General features: G+C 45.1%; 1 protein-coding gene across 1 annotated transcript in view; it reads right to left on the bottom strand.

Annotated features, from left to right (window-relative positions):
* Positions 1 to 1,741: 1,741 nt before the first annotated feature.
* KCNK10 (potassium two pore domain channel subfamily K member 10) overlaps positions 1,742 to 18,049 on the bottom strand; it is a 73,921-nt gene continuing 57,613 nt past the window's right edge. Inside the window, exons 4-6 of the mRNA XM_024736325.1 lie at positions 8,498 to 8,684; positions 4,168 to 4,310; positions 1,742 to 2,362 (exon numbers count right to left, since the gene is read on the bottom strand). Of these exons, the coding sequence (XP_024592093.1) occupies positions 1,742 to 2,362; positions 4,168 to 4,310; positions 8,498 to 8,684 (951 nt within the window). The remainder of the gene's footprint in view (positions 2,363 to 4,167; positions 4,311 to 8,497; positions 8,685 to 18,049) is intronic.

Raw genomic sequence — 18,049 nt, 5'->3', positions numbered from 1 at the left:
ATGGTTTCTGGAAGTCTCTGCTAGTCCTGTGATCTTGTGATAAATCTCTCTGTATTAGTTATGTGACATCTGCAAACAGTGGCACCGAGCCTGGGAGGTCCATAACCAGCAACTTCCCAGTGTTGCCAGGTCCAAATGCTTAAGTGTGTGGCACAAATAACTAAGTTTGAACCCGCGTAACGGCCAGCCAACTCTGAAAAAGGCTGAGGCGCACACAGGATGGTTGGCCTAGTACGTGTTTTTCCCTTTCTGATAAAAATTCACTTAGAATCTTCCTCTCCAAACCTATGACTAGCCACTCCCCCCTTTCCTTCACTGGATGTTCTAACCTCATGGAACAATCATAATTATCACCACTTGCTGGTTACTCTTTGCCTAGAAACAATCAATCCCAGTGGTGCTCCAATTTTAGTGACTAGCAGGTGTGAGGAGAGAAAGGAGCAAAGGAAAATAAGTGATGCTTTCGGAATAAAGGAACACCCACACAGGAAAGTGAAATCTTTCAAATACTTCTTTTAAGTATTATTTTTTCAAAATGGCAATAATGGCACTTAAGCTGCAAGCAATGAAAACAATTCAATCTCCTTGTACAAGGGTTGGTTGAGGGATTAATTTTCCTTTTGTTTGCAGATAGCAAGATTGGGCCTCGGGTCACTATGTCTACCCTAAGACACCCAAAGGGACAAGAAGCCCTGAGATGGAATGATGCCATGGTCCTCCTTGGTGTGTCTCAGACATGCAGGATGTCTATAAAAATTTAGGATCAGCTAGACAGAACAGCAAGCCACCGGCATCGTGCAAGGCAATAGTTTTGGTATTTTTCCCCCTCTTATCAAAACAAATTGTAACAGAAGCTCCACTGGAAAAGTGAACATGAACATTTCAAAAGCCAGTTTATTTTCACCGTTGCACCCACTGAGGAAAATGCATGATTTTTGCCTGTAACCATGCAGCGGCTGAGGCTGAGTTTTCACCAACGCTTGCAAGTTCTTTGGGACTACCTGCCCCTGTGAGAAAGACAAAATTCAGTGGGCTTCTGCCATTGGTTAAGGTAATATCCACAGTGTGATATGTTTGTGATTTTTTTTTCTTTTGTAATGAGGAAAGCAATTGCACCTTTTAATATGTGCGCTCTGATCTGCTTCCAACAAATTCCAGGTGCTCTCGGGTCCCAAGGACATTCATTTGGAGCTTAGAAAGGCTAGGTATGCACTGAACCGTTTGTATCAAAACTGGAGCTCAGAGCAACATTCTAAAATGTCCACTCTAACCCAAGTTACAAGTACCACTTCACACCCCAATCCAGTCCCCTTCTGTGTGCGCACATATCGCTAACGGTAGGTTCAGGAAATGACTCCATTTAAAAGACACACCTGTTCCTTTCAGACGGCTGGTCTAAGGAATAGCTGCCCTTTTCTACCCGCCAGCGCGGGGCGGCGCTTCACTGGGGCACAGCATCGCCTGGACGTGCCCTTGACCTCTGCGGCCGTGACCTCCTATGCCTGCGAAGGCTCCCTGGGTGTCCTGCGGTCGAGATGGAAAGTGAAGTCCTTGTTCTTTGATTCCTTTGGGCAGAGCAAGCTTTCTCAGTCGTTTATGGCACAGTGAAATATATTCTTCGATGCTATGTAATTTCGGACTAACGAGAAGTCTTGTTTAAGGCACGTGTCTCAGGGTGAATTAAAAAACAAACAAACAAACAAAACCCACAACGCTGGGTCAAGTCCAATGTCCTTACCGTTTAGTTTCTGCCTTCAAGTAACGCGTTGTTCTCGCGCTCCTGGTCTTTGGTGTCCGTGGGGGCCACGCCATTCTCCATCTCGGCCTGCGGCTGGATGCAGTCAGTCAACACGGCCGTGCTCGAGTGGTCCGGGTTACACACCTTTTCTGCCTCCTCCTCTCTCTTCTCCTCATCCAGGGAGTAATTCCGGAAGGTCCTGTAGATCTTCTGAACATCCTCGGGTAAGGTCTTTCTGATGTCCTTGTTCTTCCTCTTGGTGAGCCTGGAGGCGGACCCGAACTTGTTGATTATGTTGTCCTCAGAGGCTCCCTGCCCGTGTTTGTTGAGCTGCTCGGACCCCTGCAGGCGCAGGTTGTTGGGCCGGTTGTTGATGCTGTCCTGGGACGAGGCCTTGAAGCGGCCCGCGTCCAGGGCGGCGAAGACGGAGCGCTTCTCCGGGGAGAGCATGTCGAGCGAGTGTGCCCTCTGGTCCAGGCCCAGGCGCCGGCGCTCCATGCTGCGGAGGGTGGCCGCCCGCTGCAGCTTGTCGTGGATCTCCACGCTCAGCCGCCGCCGCGTCTCCCGGAACTCCGCCGTCACGTTGGCCTTCCACTCGGCCGCGTGCGCCTTGATTTCACCCACCTGGCGGAGAGACGGGAAAACAGCCACGCGCTGAGGCATCCTCCTCCGCCTCGGCGTTCAGCCCCAGGCGCGCAGCCCTCGGGTGTCCCCGCGGGAAGGAGGCCGCGGCGGGCCCCCCCCCCCCCCCCCCCTTTTTTTTTGCCTAGACACCCACCTCTGAATGGCTCGGGTCTAACGTGGCTCGGGAAGGCACACCTGCTGGGGAACCCGATGGAAGCTTGAGATCTGGAGACCGTGACTGAAGGAGGAGAGGCGTTTGGCATTCTGGGGCAGAGATCAATGTTTGGAGTCGGACAGGCCCGAGTTCCCGTTGTTTCCGCCCCCTTTTTAATCGTCTGGCCTCGTTCCTCCAGCATAACTCCGGGGCGGTCGTGCCTAGCTCACGGGGTTTTTCCTGTTACGTGAGGCAGGCATGCATCTAGCACGTTCAGCAGACACAAAGCAGGTGTTCAGCAGGTCCTTTGCCCTTCCCTGTCCCTCCAAGATCCATCTCTATCTGGGAAAGGTGACCCACCTGTCCCAGTTAGCCTGGGAATGTCGCGCTTTTAAAAGGGAAAGTCCTCAGTCCTGGGCACACTGGTCAAGGTGATCACCCTATATCTGGGCCGTGCTATGGCCTTGTGCTAACTCTGGTTTCAGAAGACCCTCCAGGGCACATGGTAACCAAACTTCCAGGGTCAAGGTGCAGGAAGGGGGCGTGTTCTGCCAAAGCCCACAGAACACACTTCCTTACAGTGAAGTTTTGCATGAGGATCAATCCCAAATCTCTGGGCTCTTTTTCAGCAGGGCTATTAGTTAAAGTCTCATGCTTTCCTGTACAGATGAGTAACTTGGACTTTTGGATTGAGGAACGTCAGTATTTATGTTGTGGCTTTCTCTTTCGTTATAGCTGATTTTCAGCAGGCCAGTTAGCTATCTGGGGAATCGGACTGGAGAGTGCATTGACATGGCTTATGCAAGCCAGGAAAATTAAAGCATTGCCCCCAGGAGTGATCTGGGAGACGTCTCCATTCAACAACGCTCTCCTGGGGCCTTCCACAACAAATGACCACGTTCTGGGAAGGGAACAGTCACCCTTAAAGAGTGTTTTGTGTTTCTTTGGGTTTTATCTCCTTTCCTTTCTTTAGCACATTCCTTCTCTTTACTTTGCCCTCCCTCTTTCTTATTTCTTTTCCTCTCTTTCCAGATGAACTACGTGGACATTTTTTAAAAAAAAAACAAAATCTACCTTTCCTCCTTATGCCCTCCTTTTCTTGCCTCTGTGTAGGTTTCCATGCACATTTATTTGAGGAAGGAAAGACTGTGTGTCCCTGGCTACAGAGATATACTTGTTTCTACAGATCTGATAACCAAGAGGGGGCATAAGTGAAAGGGACCCCTTGAGTTCACTTCCCCACGGCCAGCCACAGTTCAGTAACTTCAGTCTCATATGGAATTGAGAAAAATTCACATATTTGCTGATTGGGGACAACTGCACACCTCCCTCAAATGTAATCTACCTCTGCTATGTTTGTTTGTTTTTCTTTTCATTTCTTTTTTTAAAAATAAGTTGTTGTTTACTAGTCTTTCCAGGAGCTGTGGGCTGGTGGGTCATCAGATTTTCGCACCTGCCAAAAAAGGATCCAGAAATAACTGCTATTCCATTTAGCCTGGCGTTTAAAACAATTCAAGGATTCAAAACGAGGAAGCCTAGAAGCCCTCCATTTAGTAGGACACAGTCTAGCCCACAGAATAGAGATAGGTAATTCTTAACACGAGCCTATCTGATCTCAGGAACATTCATAGAATCTGGAAAGGGGTCCTACCTCTTCTTTTGTCTTTTTGGACAGAACCCGTAGCCAATCTCCGATCATACTGAGGACAGCTGCAAAGTAGGCAAGGCCAACAAGGATCCAAAACCACACTAGGGGCTTATACCACTCCCGGTAATGGATGCCAGCATTTCCCCCTGAAAACAACCAAATGTTACTTTAACCAGGATCTAGTATATAGTCTTCGCAGAGCAAACATATCCCAGTCTGTGTAGCAGAAATGTCGTCCATCACCATCTAACAGCTACTAGGCTTGCTGTAATACACAATGTGACATCGGTGGGATGGCAAGGAAAAGACGTGTCTCTTCCCTAAAGTAGCCTGACCTGCGGCTTAACTTCCTCTGAATCTTGACCACTAACCATAATACCCGTAACAAAAAATATTCAGCGGCCAACTTGATCCACCTAGTCTAAACCTGAGCTTGACGATGAATGACTTGAATTAGAGGACAACAGAGCGGGCCCGGTTGTCAAGTTTTTCTTAAATTGCCTTAAATTTAATAAAAATAAAATATCATTAAATAATCCCGAATGGTTGGGAACTCTTGGAGCCACGTCCTTCTTAAGCACACATGCATGAACCAAGAGATGAGTAGATGTATGGAAGTAATATTAGACTGAACGGTATTCCTGAGACTCGGACCCAAGCAATAGTGCTAACCAAGGGATGGTGTTCACATAATGCTAATCCGTAGGGTCAGTTAGACTGAGCAATTAGAATCACCGTGCTAGAACGAAAAGGGACCTTCAAGGCCAGCTAGTTCAATCCCTTTACAAATAGGGATTACAGTAAAAATCCATCAGACCAAATTGACTAGTTGCCTGACTGCATTGACTGCTGTCCCATTGAAAGGAGCAGTCATTATTCCAAGTAATTAGCCTATTTATTCTAGGCCTCCTACAGGCACTGCCTAAGGTAGCCATGCAAAAGAGATTCCAAGCCCAGCAACCTCTCCTAAAGAAGTAAGGAAGCTCCATGAAATAACTAACAGCCTTGCTCTCACTCCGTGAGATGTCGTTGCCCACTGAAGCAGGCAGGTGGCCATTTCTAAGACAACCAACGTGAACCATGGATTGGTAATTATGGTACCACATGGTGAGTGATCACTGGACTTTCCCACTGGGGCATGTTTGTAACCTCATCTAGCATCCTTGAATCCATACTGAGCTCTTATGGTATCAAGAATACCTCCCAAAGGCAGCTGGGCAGGCACTGTGGCTTGTGGCTCTTTTCGGGGTGACCAAACCCACTTTGCAACGCCGCCCGCGAGGTTTCCATAGCTACAGCCACTTCTTAAAATTAGAATTCCAAATTTTGCTAAAGGGCTCTGTGGTTAAACCCCCCTCGGTTTGGTGTAGCTGCCTTGTTTTGCCCTGTCAGGCAACTCTCCCCACTCAGCTTTCTCTAGGATACAGTTGGAGTTTCTGCAACATTAAGTGGGTTTCGAGGTTCATTTCATCTCTGCGCTAGGCTAGAGAACTCTGCAGCTTTCTCCTTGGAGCTATCTAAAAATAAATATTTACCTTCACAAGTCACCATCACCCAAAAAAGACTGTCACTAGGGTGCGCTAGCGAACAAGGCTGCCTGTTCCTTTATCAGCTGCTAGGCTGGAATGCAGAACTCAGTATGTGCTCCCAGTCAGGGTCCAAAATGCTTGTAATGTTGTTAGACTGTCCTAAAGTGAGTCAGCTACAAAATAAACCAGCGCTTGATCCTGCATGGTGACTGATGTTCTGACCGGTATTTCTGAATTGATGCCCTGTCAAATCACAGCAACCATCAACTCTTGTTAATGTATCTTTTAAAATGACGGGCATCCTTCCCTTTTGCTCTTAAAAGTATTGCCAAAAGGTTGTGACATACTTCCAGTGTTCTAAGGCATGCATTCTTCAGATTGGTCTATGTTAGCCCTGGAAACTGCAGTTTAGAAGGGCCTGGTCCAATTGCAGTCAGCACCGTGAATTATAGAAGACCCGAGTCTGCGGAGACTTCAGGACAAAGGAAATATGGCTCTGTAATCTGCGGTGAGTAAGGGAGTTAAAACAGTGCTATACAGGGGACCCTGCTCAATATTCTGTAATAACCTAAGTGGGAAAAGAATTTGAAAAAGAATAGATACATGTATACGTATAACTGAATCACTTTGCTGTACACCTGAAACTAACACAACATTGTTAATCAACTCTGCTCCAATATAAAATAAAAAGTAAAAGAAAAAAAAAGAAAGGTACTCTGTGGGACACATATTTACATGTACAACCACCATTATCAAAAACCCATGGGGAAAACGTATCCATTTTCTCTCACTCAGTTACAACAAAAACAGACTTTAAAACATTCTAACAATTCTATGTGTTTTTCTGTAGATTTGCCCATTTGCTCCATTAAAGTCTTCCATTGTTAAAGATCACTAAAAAAAAAAACAAAAAAAAAAAACAGTGCTAGTGGCAGTCACAACCTTACCAGGTAAGTAAACATCAGCTCAAGTGCTGGTGTGTGCTACTGTAGTCACAGCCCATGGTGGCTCATAAGGATAAATAATAAATGTAAATCACAAGTAATTTTTTAAATCTCATACTCCCAAGGCTGTGCTATTTGTGCCCCAGATTAACAGGTTGACAGATGGAACTGCGCGCTTGGTTAGAAAGCAGGGTTTACCATAAGTGCCCTCCAGAAGATGATCCTCCAGACAGGCCAGTGTTAGCACAGGGGGCTCTGCAGCACAACAGAGTGCAAATGATGCTGGTGAAGGGCTTCCCTGGTGGCGCAGTGCTTGGGAGTCCGCCTGCCGACGCAGGGGACGCGGGTTCGTGCCCCGGTCCGGGAGGATCCCACATGTCGCGGAGCGGCTGGGCCCGTGAGCCATGGCCGCCGAGCCTGCGCATCCGGAGCCTGTGCTCCGCAACGGCAGAGGCCACAACAGTGAGAGGCCCGCGTACCGCAAAAAAAAAAAAAAAAAGATGCTGGTGAAATAGCTCTAAGCTGCAGCTGCCGTTACATGTGTTCACCTGGGACTGGAACCTCAGCTGAGTTTTCCCACAGTGCAGCTATGGGTGATGCTAAGGAATTACCCAGACAGCTGTTCCTCTTACTTTCCTCATTTCTCTGTGTGGTGTCTTTCCAGAGCTTCAGGCCTCTCATCAAATGGCATCAAGTGACCTCTTGCCCGAGCTGAGGATCTGCACAATGGTTGAGCACTGTGCAGAAGGAAAGATTGGTGGGGTCCCAGGCCTCGGGCTCTTTGTAAACAATTTTTAATCCCTTTGACTTTGCAGTTCTTAGTCCTTAGCCAATAAAAAGGGAGAAAAAACTAAAACTGCTATTTCTACAAAGTGGACTGCAGTCTTCCTCTTCCCAGTTGGAATAGCTACAAAATCACTCCAGAATTAACCTGGAGACACCCATGCACCTGCTGACCAGCCTTCACAGCCTCTCCAGAATTTTCTGTTTTCCAGATTCCGGGAGAGGAGATCCCTGTCCTCTATAAATGTATAACTTATGATAGAGTTGCTTGGTCAGAGTGTTCACTTCTTGAAGTAGAAAATGACCGACTCTCTGACCACCTAGAACTATTCCATTAGGAAAGAGAAGGATGGCCTCCTTCTATTCCTGCCTTCCTACCACGCTCGGAAAGCGGTCCACGTAAGATGTCAGATCTCATCTCAATTTTCAAGCTCCCAGTCCCTAGATGCATTTGATGGTGGTTTTCTTTTGCTTCCTTAAGCACAGTTCATAGGCATTTATTTTTACAATGAAGGCTATTTCTCCTATATACATTCATGCAGAAGCCATTATAATATTATATTCCCTCGGGGCAGTTTTCAGCTCCTGGTAGGTCACCGGAGTCTTAAGTCTTGCATCCGGACATGCCCAGGACAACTTCTGCAGGGACAGCGGCTCTCACCTCAGCATCAAACAGCTTAATCTGCAGATCACTGCAGACTATACTCTACGCTAATTTCTCCAGAGTTTCATATTTGCCACTTGCTAATATAGCCTTTATCAATTGATTCAAGCAGCCTTAATACAATTCAGAAGTCCAAAATCCAATGAGAAGTTCATTTCATTCACAATTCATATGGTGATAAGGACACTCTGCAACCTGGGGAGGGAGAGGCTGGCTTCCTTTCAAGGCAGCAGCCCGCTGCTGTTTACATCGCATAGGACCACGGGCTTGAAACAAGCCTGTGCACATCAGCAGTGATGCTGAGCCTTTTTCATTTTCTTCTCCCACATCTTTTCTCATGGTTTGGAAAAGCACTGCCGGCAGAATATTTTCCCCACCAGGGCCCTGGTAACTGGGATGCCCAGGGTGCTTACCTGCCACAAAATCACCAAAGCCAACCGTGGTGAGAGTGACCACCACAAAGTAAATGGACTCCAGGGCCGTCCACCCCTCAATGTATTTGAAAATGACAGCGGGGATTGTCACAAACACAACACAGCCGGCCAAGATGAACAGGATGGTCGAGATGACCCGGATCTTGGTCTGACTCACTTGCTTTTTCTAAAGAACAGCAAAAGAGAAAGGAGAGGCAAGTCAGCTCCATCACCCTGGATTCGGAAGACAGAGGTAGAGAAAAAAACATCAGTGGCTTTGAACCTCTCTTTGGTCATGGGCAGCTTTGTGAGAATCTGATGAAAGCTGTGGACCCTCTCCTAGAGAAATGCACATTCAGAAGTTTTCAGGGGGTCTAGGGGTCCTTGGGCAAGAAATCCCACTTAGCTTGGGGTTTAGCCAAAGAATCATGCCCATGGAGTCCAGAGATAGACAGGAGGCACACTGGTGTTCCACTGAATGGCACTCAAGACAACACTGGCATGGCAACTAAACTAAATAATTTACAGACTGTCATCAGGGGACCCTAGCACCATTACTCAACCAGAGTGCCTGGACCTTTGTACATTGCTTAGATTGAGTTTCTGCAAAAGTACACATTTACGTCATGGAAATCCTCACCATGTGATCTATTTTCTAGTTATTGCCTTCCGGTAACTTAGCAGAGAACCTCCAGAGTACAGAGAGAACTTTGCATTCATACACCTCATTTTACAGATGCAAAAAGAAGCCAACAAGGGTAAGGAACTTGCATAAAATGTTGCTAATTAGGGGCAGAGCCAAGATGCGAATTCTGGCATGATCTCAGTCCGGTGCGCAGCGATGGAAACCGACTTTCAAGTTACTCAAGGATTCACCAGTTCAAAGTTGCCAGAGTGCTCCTCCAAGGACAGAAACCAGACTAACCTCCGTGAAGAATAGGCCTTCCTGTTTCCCCTCTCGGAAGGAAGACTGAGAATAAAAACTTGTCACTGAGGGCTTCCCTGGTGGCGCAGTGGTTGAGAGTCCGCCTGCCGATGCAGGGGACACGGGTTCATGCCCCGGTCCGGGAAGATCCCACATGCCGCGGAGTGGCTGGGCCCGTGAGCCATGGCCACTGAGCCTGTGCGTCTGGAGCCTGGGCTCCGCAACGGGAGAGGCCACGACAGTGAGAGGCCCGCGTACCGCAAAAAAAAAAAAAAAAAAAAACTTGTCACTGAGCGACCTTGTCAGTGTCCAGGAATTCCTAAACTTTCATCACAGCAGGGTCACGTCAGCCAGGTTTCCCAGGACAGAAATGGTCAAGAGAGATTCTTCTACGATCAACCACTCAGCTTGACCAGGAAACGCTAGCCAAGGCAATGACTAGGTCTCCAAGATAGGAAGGTTGATGATGATTCTGTTTCCCTTCCTCTCATTCGCCTCTTCCTCCTTGACTTACGGAGACAAACATCAGTACCACCTCTTCCCTGGAAAACGCCAAGGGACAAAAGAGCTGGAAAAGGAGTGGAGAGGCTGCTCTTCTCTGTAATCATGCCTCAAAACTATCTGTCCCACCTGCCTGGGGTCCTGAGTCCCAGGTATGTTCAATACGGCAGAATGGAATGGGCAGGTAAATGATAGGAAGAGTGGAGAATATTTATTTGCACAAATCTCAATCAGCATTATTTACACTCCAGTTCCTGGATCAGTATATTCCCCTAAATATTCGTAGGAAAAGCTAAAGACATACAATCCTTTATAAAAAGGAGTCAAGTTCTCTAACTCCTAAAAGAGTACTCAGTATATAAAGTGGGAACAGGAAAAAATAAATTGATCCAAGCTTTTATATAGTTCCCTCCCCATCTCCTCAGAAAAGCCATCAGAAAAAAAAAAAGATAATTTATTGATATTTTTGAAACTGCATATGAAAATACCATTTTTCCACAAATGAAAGTACTGTGACAAGATAAATTACCTGAGAACCACAAGGAATGTTTTACCCATTTCATGAATTTCCAAATAGGATATTATAGAACTTTGAGGGGGCAGTTAAGGCCCCTCTGAGAATCCAGAAAATTAGTTATTATTAGCCTAGTTTTGTTTGTAAACATGTACAAAACTCCAAAGCCCAAAAGGAGATTTTTACCACAGATCATTCAGTTAACCTAATTGCCGGCAATGGGAACATCATTTTCCCCCTCGGTAAATCGTCTCCTCAAATGCATAATGAAATTCAAGTGAATTAAATGTTTGTGAGACACTAGTTAAGTCAGAAATTAGGATGTGAATGCAACTGCAATCCAAATGAGGTTGAGATTGGCAAAAGAGAGCAGCACGTACGGAGGAAGCTGGAGACATTCCCAGGCTCCAGGAGGTGGGCAGAAGGGAAGATGGCACCGGACAGCATTTGTCTTGTAGAGGAGAGGAAGGTGTGTAACAAAGGCTAGATGGTGGAGTCTTAATTGCATTATCTGTTGGAGAGTTTACCTGCAACGTAAACATTTCACCACTGCTCACTGCCCAAGCCAACCAACATGTCCCTGGGCTGCTTCCTCCAGACATCCTAGGGTGATGCTCAGAGAATCCTTGGAGAACTTAGTCATCGGAGTATTTTAGGGACTTACGAAATCAAGTGTCTTGCATGCACGTGTGTGTGTAGGTGTATGAAATTGCGTATACCCATACTTCACTATATAAGGAAGAGATACGGGTGTAAGATTTTGGCAATATCTGTTATTCTGAATACTCATGTTTTTGCTGCCCTCTAGACAAGTTAAAAAAAAGAACAGTTGCCTTAATTGAACATTTTAAACTGTAGCTTTCAAGCTGGAACCACAAACACGTCATCCAGTGATCTCTGGGCTTCTTATCCTCATTAGCTCTGCACCCGTTCACTACTACGGTAAAATGGTGTTTAAGAACTTGGTGTCTAGGGGCAGCCTGCTTGAGACACATCCCATCCCCACTGCTAAATGACTGAGTGACCTTGGGCAAGTTTCTCCATTTTTCTGGCATCAGTTTCTTCCTCTAAAAATGGAGGTAAGAAAATCCACCTCATAGGATTGTCTGGAACATTAAATGAGTGTGTAAAAGCTCAGCACAGCGCCTGCTAAATGCTTGGTGATTGTCAGCAATCATTTTTGATGTAAAAGTTCAAGGCTTTCCTTAAATGTGGACATTCCCAGATTTAATGTTGCCCTTTGCTGTTGAGGAAATGTTCCCTCACATCTGGCTTAAGATAATCTTTGTTTAACTTCAGGTGGTCACTGCTGGTTTTCCCTTCCTGGATACATTATCTCCTATAATTACCTCCTTTTCAGTAAGAAAAAAGTCCTCATTCTCCCTTGGTTCTTTTGTGCTGACTCTGGACTGAGCTCTCAGACAGTCTCAGCTCACAATCTTGGAAGCTTTTTTATTTGCCTTTTAATTAATTTCCCCCAAGATTTTCATCATCCTTCTGAAACTGACAAGGATTGCTGTTAATGGTTGCCGGTGTCAGGAACCAGCTGCAGAGGGTCCCTGAAAGGCACAGCCTTTGGGCTCCTTGAACTGCCCCCCTAACTCCCCCACCACTTAGGGAGTCAAGCTGTGTTTCCCTGGTGGGGTTGCTAGGCAAAATCCCATTGCTTATTTACCAGTAGGCAGAGCAGCTAGCAAAAAGCTTTGTGAGAGCCCAGATCTCACTGAGCTAATGTGTTTTTAGGCTAACAAAATTGTTATCTGGGAAGAGATGGTTTGATACAATATTTGGGCAGAAGTGATAGAATAGTTGTATATATCTGTCCAAATCTTGTTTTCACACTTTTTGGATTAGAATAGATGATGTGGGTTTTCCTTCTCCTTATGCAGATGGTATCATGCAATACTATTTCCCACGTCCGACTGGCACTAACTGTAGGAATTTTTGAGGAACTCAAACCACACCTCCTGTACAGTTCTTTTAGTTGTCAAAATTATTTAGTTGTCAAAATTTCCAAAGAGCAAAATACATTTCATAAATAGGAGGCAGGGGAGCCGGCTCTAAGAGCTCTCCTTTGAGAGAGGATGCATGTGCTGACAATTCGGGTAGTGTTTACTTGTTTCAGACCTCAGAGGGCTAAGCCACACATCCAATTCTCATCAAGGATAGTGGTCTTCCCCTGTTTGTTTACTTCCACAATCTTATTTTAGAGAACAAGTATATTTCTATTCATTTGTGGGCTATTTCTTTTTTGATTTTTTACCCCTCTCTAATATCTATTCTTCTTTTCACTTTTATGAGATTTCTTAGAATTCTGAGGTTAGCAATCCAGATTGTTGTGTATGGCTGAGAAACTGTTTATTTGCTGTGATTTTTAGCCAGGACATTGGGGATTTTATTCAATAATAAAGACACCGTCATAAAAACCCTAGGACAGGAGCTAGGCATGCAGAGCTCTAGTTTATGGTTCAGTTTTGTTTTGTTGAAATGCAAACACATCACCATGGTAATACAATTGAACTGAGAATGATTTCTCAAAATGGAAAGATAATAGGAGCTGCCTCACAAAAGAGTTGACTTTATTTTCTGATACTATTATGTTTTTCACAAAGATTTCTTTTTTAAAAGTCCAATTCTAACGAGTGGTTTCAACATCACAATGAATAGCCATGTAGTACCAGCAATTCTATGAACTGTGAGGAGAGCCGTTAAACACCATTTGCCTATAATCTCCACGGCAGAGAAACTATAAACACACATTAGTAAGAATCGTGCAGTAAAATCTCCGTGGGGCCTACTGAAAATGTCCCACTCAAAAGCAGGATAGTATCTATACCAAAAAAAAAAAAGATACAAATTACACGAAAGGATAGTATCTATACAAAAAAAAAAAAAAGAAAGAAAAATTATATCTAACATCTGACTCTGAGCCACGTTTCAGCATCCAACAGATTTTTGGCGAGTTCAGTGCTTTGCTGGCATGGCCATGCAAAGTTTTTGAAAAAGCCTTTGGTGTATACAATTAAGTTGTTTTTATCACTGATATGCCAACATAGGTGCATCTGGGATGAAGAAAAATTAAAATCCAGAAATAATCATAATTCTCAGCTGTTCCACTCCGGGAACAGTTTAATTAAAATCTTTGAAAGTTTTCTGTTCAAAAATTCTGTGGCTTTTAACATTTGAAGATAATTCTCTATTGGAACACAAGATTTTTTTGCACTTAAAATTCAACCAGGTAATTCATTCAGCACATAATTATTAAGAACCTTTTACATGTCAGGGGTTGTTCTAGTTGCAAGGGACACAGGAGTTAAAAAGAGAGAGAGAAAGTTCCTTCCTCATGCACACAAAGTCTAGTTGGCTGGGGCGGGGTGGGAACATCTGAGTCTTTGGCCAAAAAACAGTCTTTGTGGCGCTGTCCATGGTGCCCAGCCCTGGTCTAACCATTGAAGGCAGTTATTACCTAATGACATCCCAGTGATCAAAAATATCACCTGGTAGAGAAGAAAGGAATATTCTTGTAGCTATTGTAAGTGGAATACAAAAGTGTGCCACCTGTAACAGAAGATGTTTGGATCTTTGTTAGCTAAGCACTCAGAAACTATGTCCCAGAAATCAGAACAACACATAAGTGATCACACCAATGGAGGAAACACCCAGCTGTAACCATGACTGAGGAATGATCCTTCTCTTTAATTGAGGTATGAAAGGCAGGCCCGTGGTAAGGAGAGGAGGCTGGGGACACCTCCTGATGAGCCACATCAACAGAATAACTCCTGGCAATCCTGACAGATGCCACACCCAGCTGCTCACCTATCCAAATTCTAAATGTATTTTACCCAGATTTCAGCAGCAACATGAACAATGTTCCCACCGAAAAATGCCCTCTCCACCACCATACACACAAGCATATAATGATAATACTACAGTAACTAGGCTACAGACAGCTGAAAGGTAGACTCACTCTTCTCCCTCCCTTTGCTAACGAGGGTTCAAGGTCATAGTTCATTGGCCAAACAGTCCACAGTAGTCAAGACACAAGAGCCCCCGAATAGAAAAAGTGTTCCTTCCCATCCCTGCTGCTTTTTCCCTTGTTCATGGGGTTCCACACGCTGTAACACACAGGCCTCTCTCCAGCCTCTGACTCTGATGCAAGAACTGAGAACTCAGCCTCTTCCTCTCTTCTTTCTTTTGGGAACAAGCTGCCCTCAAGAAGTACCCCCTTGTGATCTCCTGTCTAATTCTCAGGTTGTACTAGGAAACCCGTTTTTCCACAAATATAAGCCAAATTCTCCAGTGTTGAGGGGACATAGTAACATTAGGTTGGGATCTGTCATCTCCTTTGTCTTATTTCTCAATTGGTACATACCTTGGGTGGGAAAGAGGGGATGCTGTTTATTTGGTTCTTTCAAAGACCCCAATCATCTCAACTCTGTTACCATGTTTGTTTTAAAAATTTTGGTGATAGCTCAGTAATTACTCCACTATGAAGGGGGGAAGGAAGTCAGACCACATACTGTGGTGTAAGTTCTTTTCAAAGGCAGGTAAATTCTCTTCTTTAGATTGTGGCCCCTCACCAGGAAGGAACACATGTAACAAAAGGGGCAAAGAAAGAGTGAGATTACAGTGGGCCTCCTGATAAGAAGATAAGGAATTGGGAAAGACAAGTCCTGGCTGAGCTGTCTAGGAGAGACAAGAACCTTGCCCAGGGTCTGGCGGCGGGGGGCTTTGGTGGGGGCGGAGTTGGGGAGCAATGATCATAATGCATCCGCCTAACACACGAGGTAAGTAAAATGCTCACTTGCCCCACTGTGGCTTATCAAGGAGCTCTTCACTCTTTCTCGTCCTTCCTGGCATCTCTTAGCCATGTCACTGTTGACTGGAACCAGCATCTAAGAGCACCCGGGAAGTATGGGAGAGAAGAAAGCCTTCAAATGCCCTCACCTTGGGTATGAGTAGCCCAGAGAGAAGGCATCTGGTGGGCTTCCTGGAATGACTGTCTACATGTCCAAGAATCAAGATAAGTGACAAACAAGCATGTATTTTCTGTGGTCTTATTTATCTTTCCTGTTGGAAGATTTGAAGAAAGCCCCCAAGATCAACCAGATTTAGGTCAGCAGCTAAAAAAGCACCTGGATATTATTGAGTCAATCTCTGTAAAAATTCCTGAGTTTTATTGGGGAAGTGGAGAGCAAACCCTTTCCCAATGGTTACACCCTTTCTTTCCTTCTTTCTTTCTTTTTAGACAGATATTTTTAATGAAAGCCCATAGGGATGCTCATCCACATAAAACTATAAAGAATAATGAAATAAGCATTAAGAACTCATATAGGGAAAAGATGTGTGAACTACAAGAGAAAAAAAGGCAATGAGAAGCAAGAAAAATTAAGAAAGCCTTTGAGGGGCTTCCCTGGTGGCGCAGTGGTTAAGACTCCACCTGCCAATGCAGGGGACACGGGTTCAAGCCCTGGTCCGGGAAGATCCCACATGCCGCGGAGCAACTAAGCCCATGCACCATAACTACTGAGCCTGTGCTCTAGAGCCCGCATGCCAAAACTACTGAAGCCCGCGCGCCTAGAGCCTGTGCTCCACAACAAGAGAAGCCACTGCAATGAGATGCCCGCGCACCACTACAAAGAGTAGCCCCCCCACACCCGATCACCGCAACTAGGGAAAGCCCGCGCACCGCAATGAAGACCCAACACAGCCAAAAATAAATAAATTTATTAAAAAAAAACTTTTTTGGAGGTATTAGAAGGCTTTCAGCTGGGCTTGCACCTCTCTGTTTGAGAAACAAAGAAAACAGAAGAGAAAGAGATATGCTTGAACTTTTGAGTTAGACTGGAAACAGAGAAGTTTAAATAAGAATGGAACACAGCTTCACAGAAAGTCACCCATGGTAGTAAAGGGGGTTACTGCAAATGATTCAAGGCAAGAGACTGGTGCTGGAGAGAAACAACCCTGCAAGGAGGCCAAGGAGGTGAAGGAACTCAGACTTAATGTACTTTTCTGGTTGGTTCCTGCTCCTGGCAGAATTTTCATTGATAGCCTCATGGCAGAGTCGTCCAAAGTGGGTATCTCAACATCCTGATAGACTTGTCCTCTTTGTATCTTACTCAAGTTTTATACAAATCCCTCAAGGACATTCCAAGTTCCAAGTGTGTATGCATTGTGAGCAAATAAATCCATAATTCATCTATGTTTATTCATCTATCATCCTTCCACGATTATTAAAGAGAAGCATTGTTCTTTAATTTGATTAGAATGGATTTCATTAGAATGTGGATTTGATTAGACATGACCAGACAGAAGCCTATTGGTATTACTAAATGAACACACACAATAAATGTCCCAGTTGTTAGTTAATTGGCATATTTTTTTTCCTTTTAAGAGAATTAAGTTATATACAAACCCTTTAATGGAGCTTAATGTAATGACTAAAGTATACCTTCATCTTTCATGAAATGACTGGGCTGTTTAGCTATGCAAATGATAGCAGGCGTGGACATCACATGCTCTATAAGATAAAATAGTAAACAGTGGTCCACTCTTAGGTAGGAGTTGAGTCTCTGCAGGTAATAATTTCTTTAGAAAAGTATTCTCTTTAAACTAGAAGTATTCTCATCTAGTTTTAGATGACTTCAATCCTGCAAAGTGTTTAGCAGAGATGCATGCTTTATTTGAACAGTTCTCCACAGAAGACCGAAAGCGGAGACCCCAAAGACAATTTTGTAAAAAGACATCCAGGCTTCCTGAGGTTCTCCTCATGTTGAAAAAAGACTAGAAAATGGACTTGCACCCACCCTGGTAACACACAGCCTGCAGTGAGCTGTTCACGACCTGTTGAAGGCCAACTAACCACCCTATTATCATGTTGTGATAGAATTAGATCACAGGTCATGACCGCTTTAGAGGACACCAGTCATTCCTTTTTGTCCACCCATCATCTGAACCCCCTTCTTTTGTTTGGTGAAAGACAGAGACCTCCTCCCAGCACAGAAGCTGAAGAATGCCAGCTACTCACTTTCCCAGCCTCCCTACTACAAGGACACAAGCATGCAACCCAGGCTCCCCCCAACCAGAGAGACGTAAGTCAGACTTTGAACAAGGCACTACTGGGCGGATGTGGCAGAGTGGATCATGAAGTGTTCGTCTGAAGGTTTTCTGTGTTTTCCTCTCTCTCTTTTCTCTCTCTGGCATCCCAAAGGCCATTCCTAAATGAGGGGTGATGATTCTCAGAGGCATCTTACAGAACCACTTCTTCATCTCCCAGAGACTAGATAAGACTTGGCTAGGGATGGAGACAGAGAGGGGGCAGAATGGCCACTCAGCCTGGAAAGGGAGGAGGGAGGAAGGGACTGAGTCTTCCTAGGGTCTTCCAAGCACAACCCCCAGTGTGCAGGACCAGAGGCAGAGAGGAAGGGATTCGTTGTAGAGCTCTCTCCTAGGGTGGGTGCCCCCAGCTTCACCACCTGTGCACAGCCCACCTCTCATGAGTCCTGGATCCTCCTAAGTCTCTTCAACAAAGACTGAGGGACTTGGACACTGAGTGGGGTAGAGATGCGGAGGGGAGAAACTTGCCCCTGATCAAGGTGGAATTGAGTAGGAA

This window comes from Neophocaena asiaeorientalis, unplaced genomic scaffold (genome assembly GCF_003031525.2).
Source record: "Neophocaena asiaeorientalis asiaeorientalis breed wild unplaced genomic scaffold, Neophocaena_asiaeorientalis_V1.1 scaffold152, whole genome shotgun sequence".
Lineage (NCBI taxonomy): Eukaryota > Metazoa > Chordata > Mammalia > Artiodactyla > Phocoenidae > Neophocaena > Neophocaena asiaeorientalis.
Note: the sequence above shows the minus strand (reverse complement) of the source record. Positions and strands in the feature narration are given on the sequence as shown.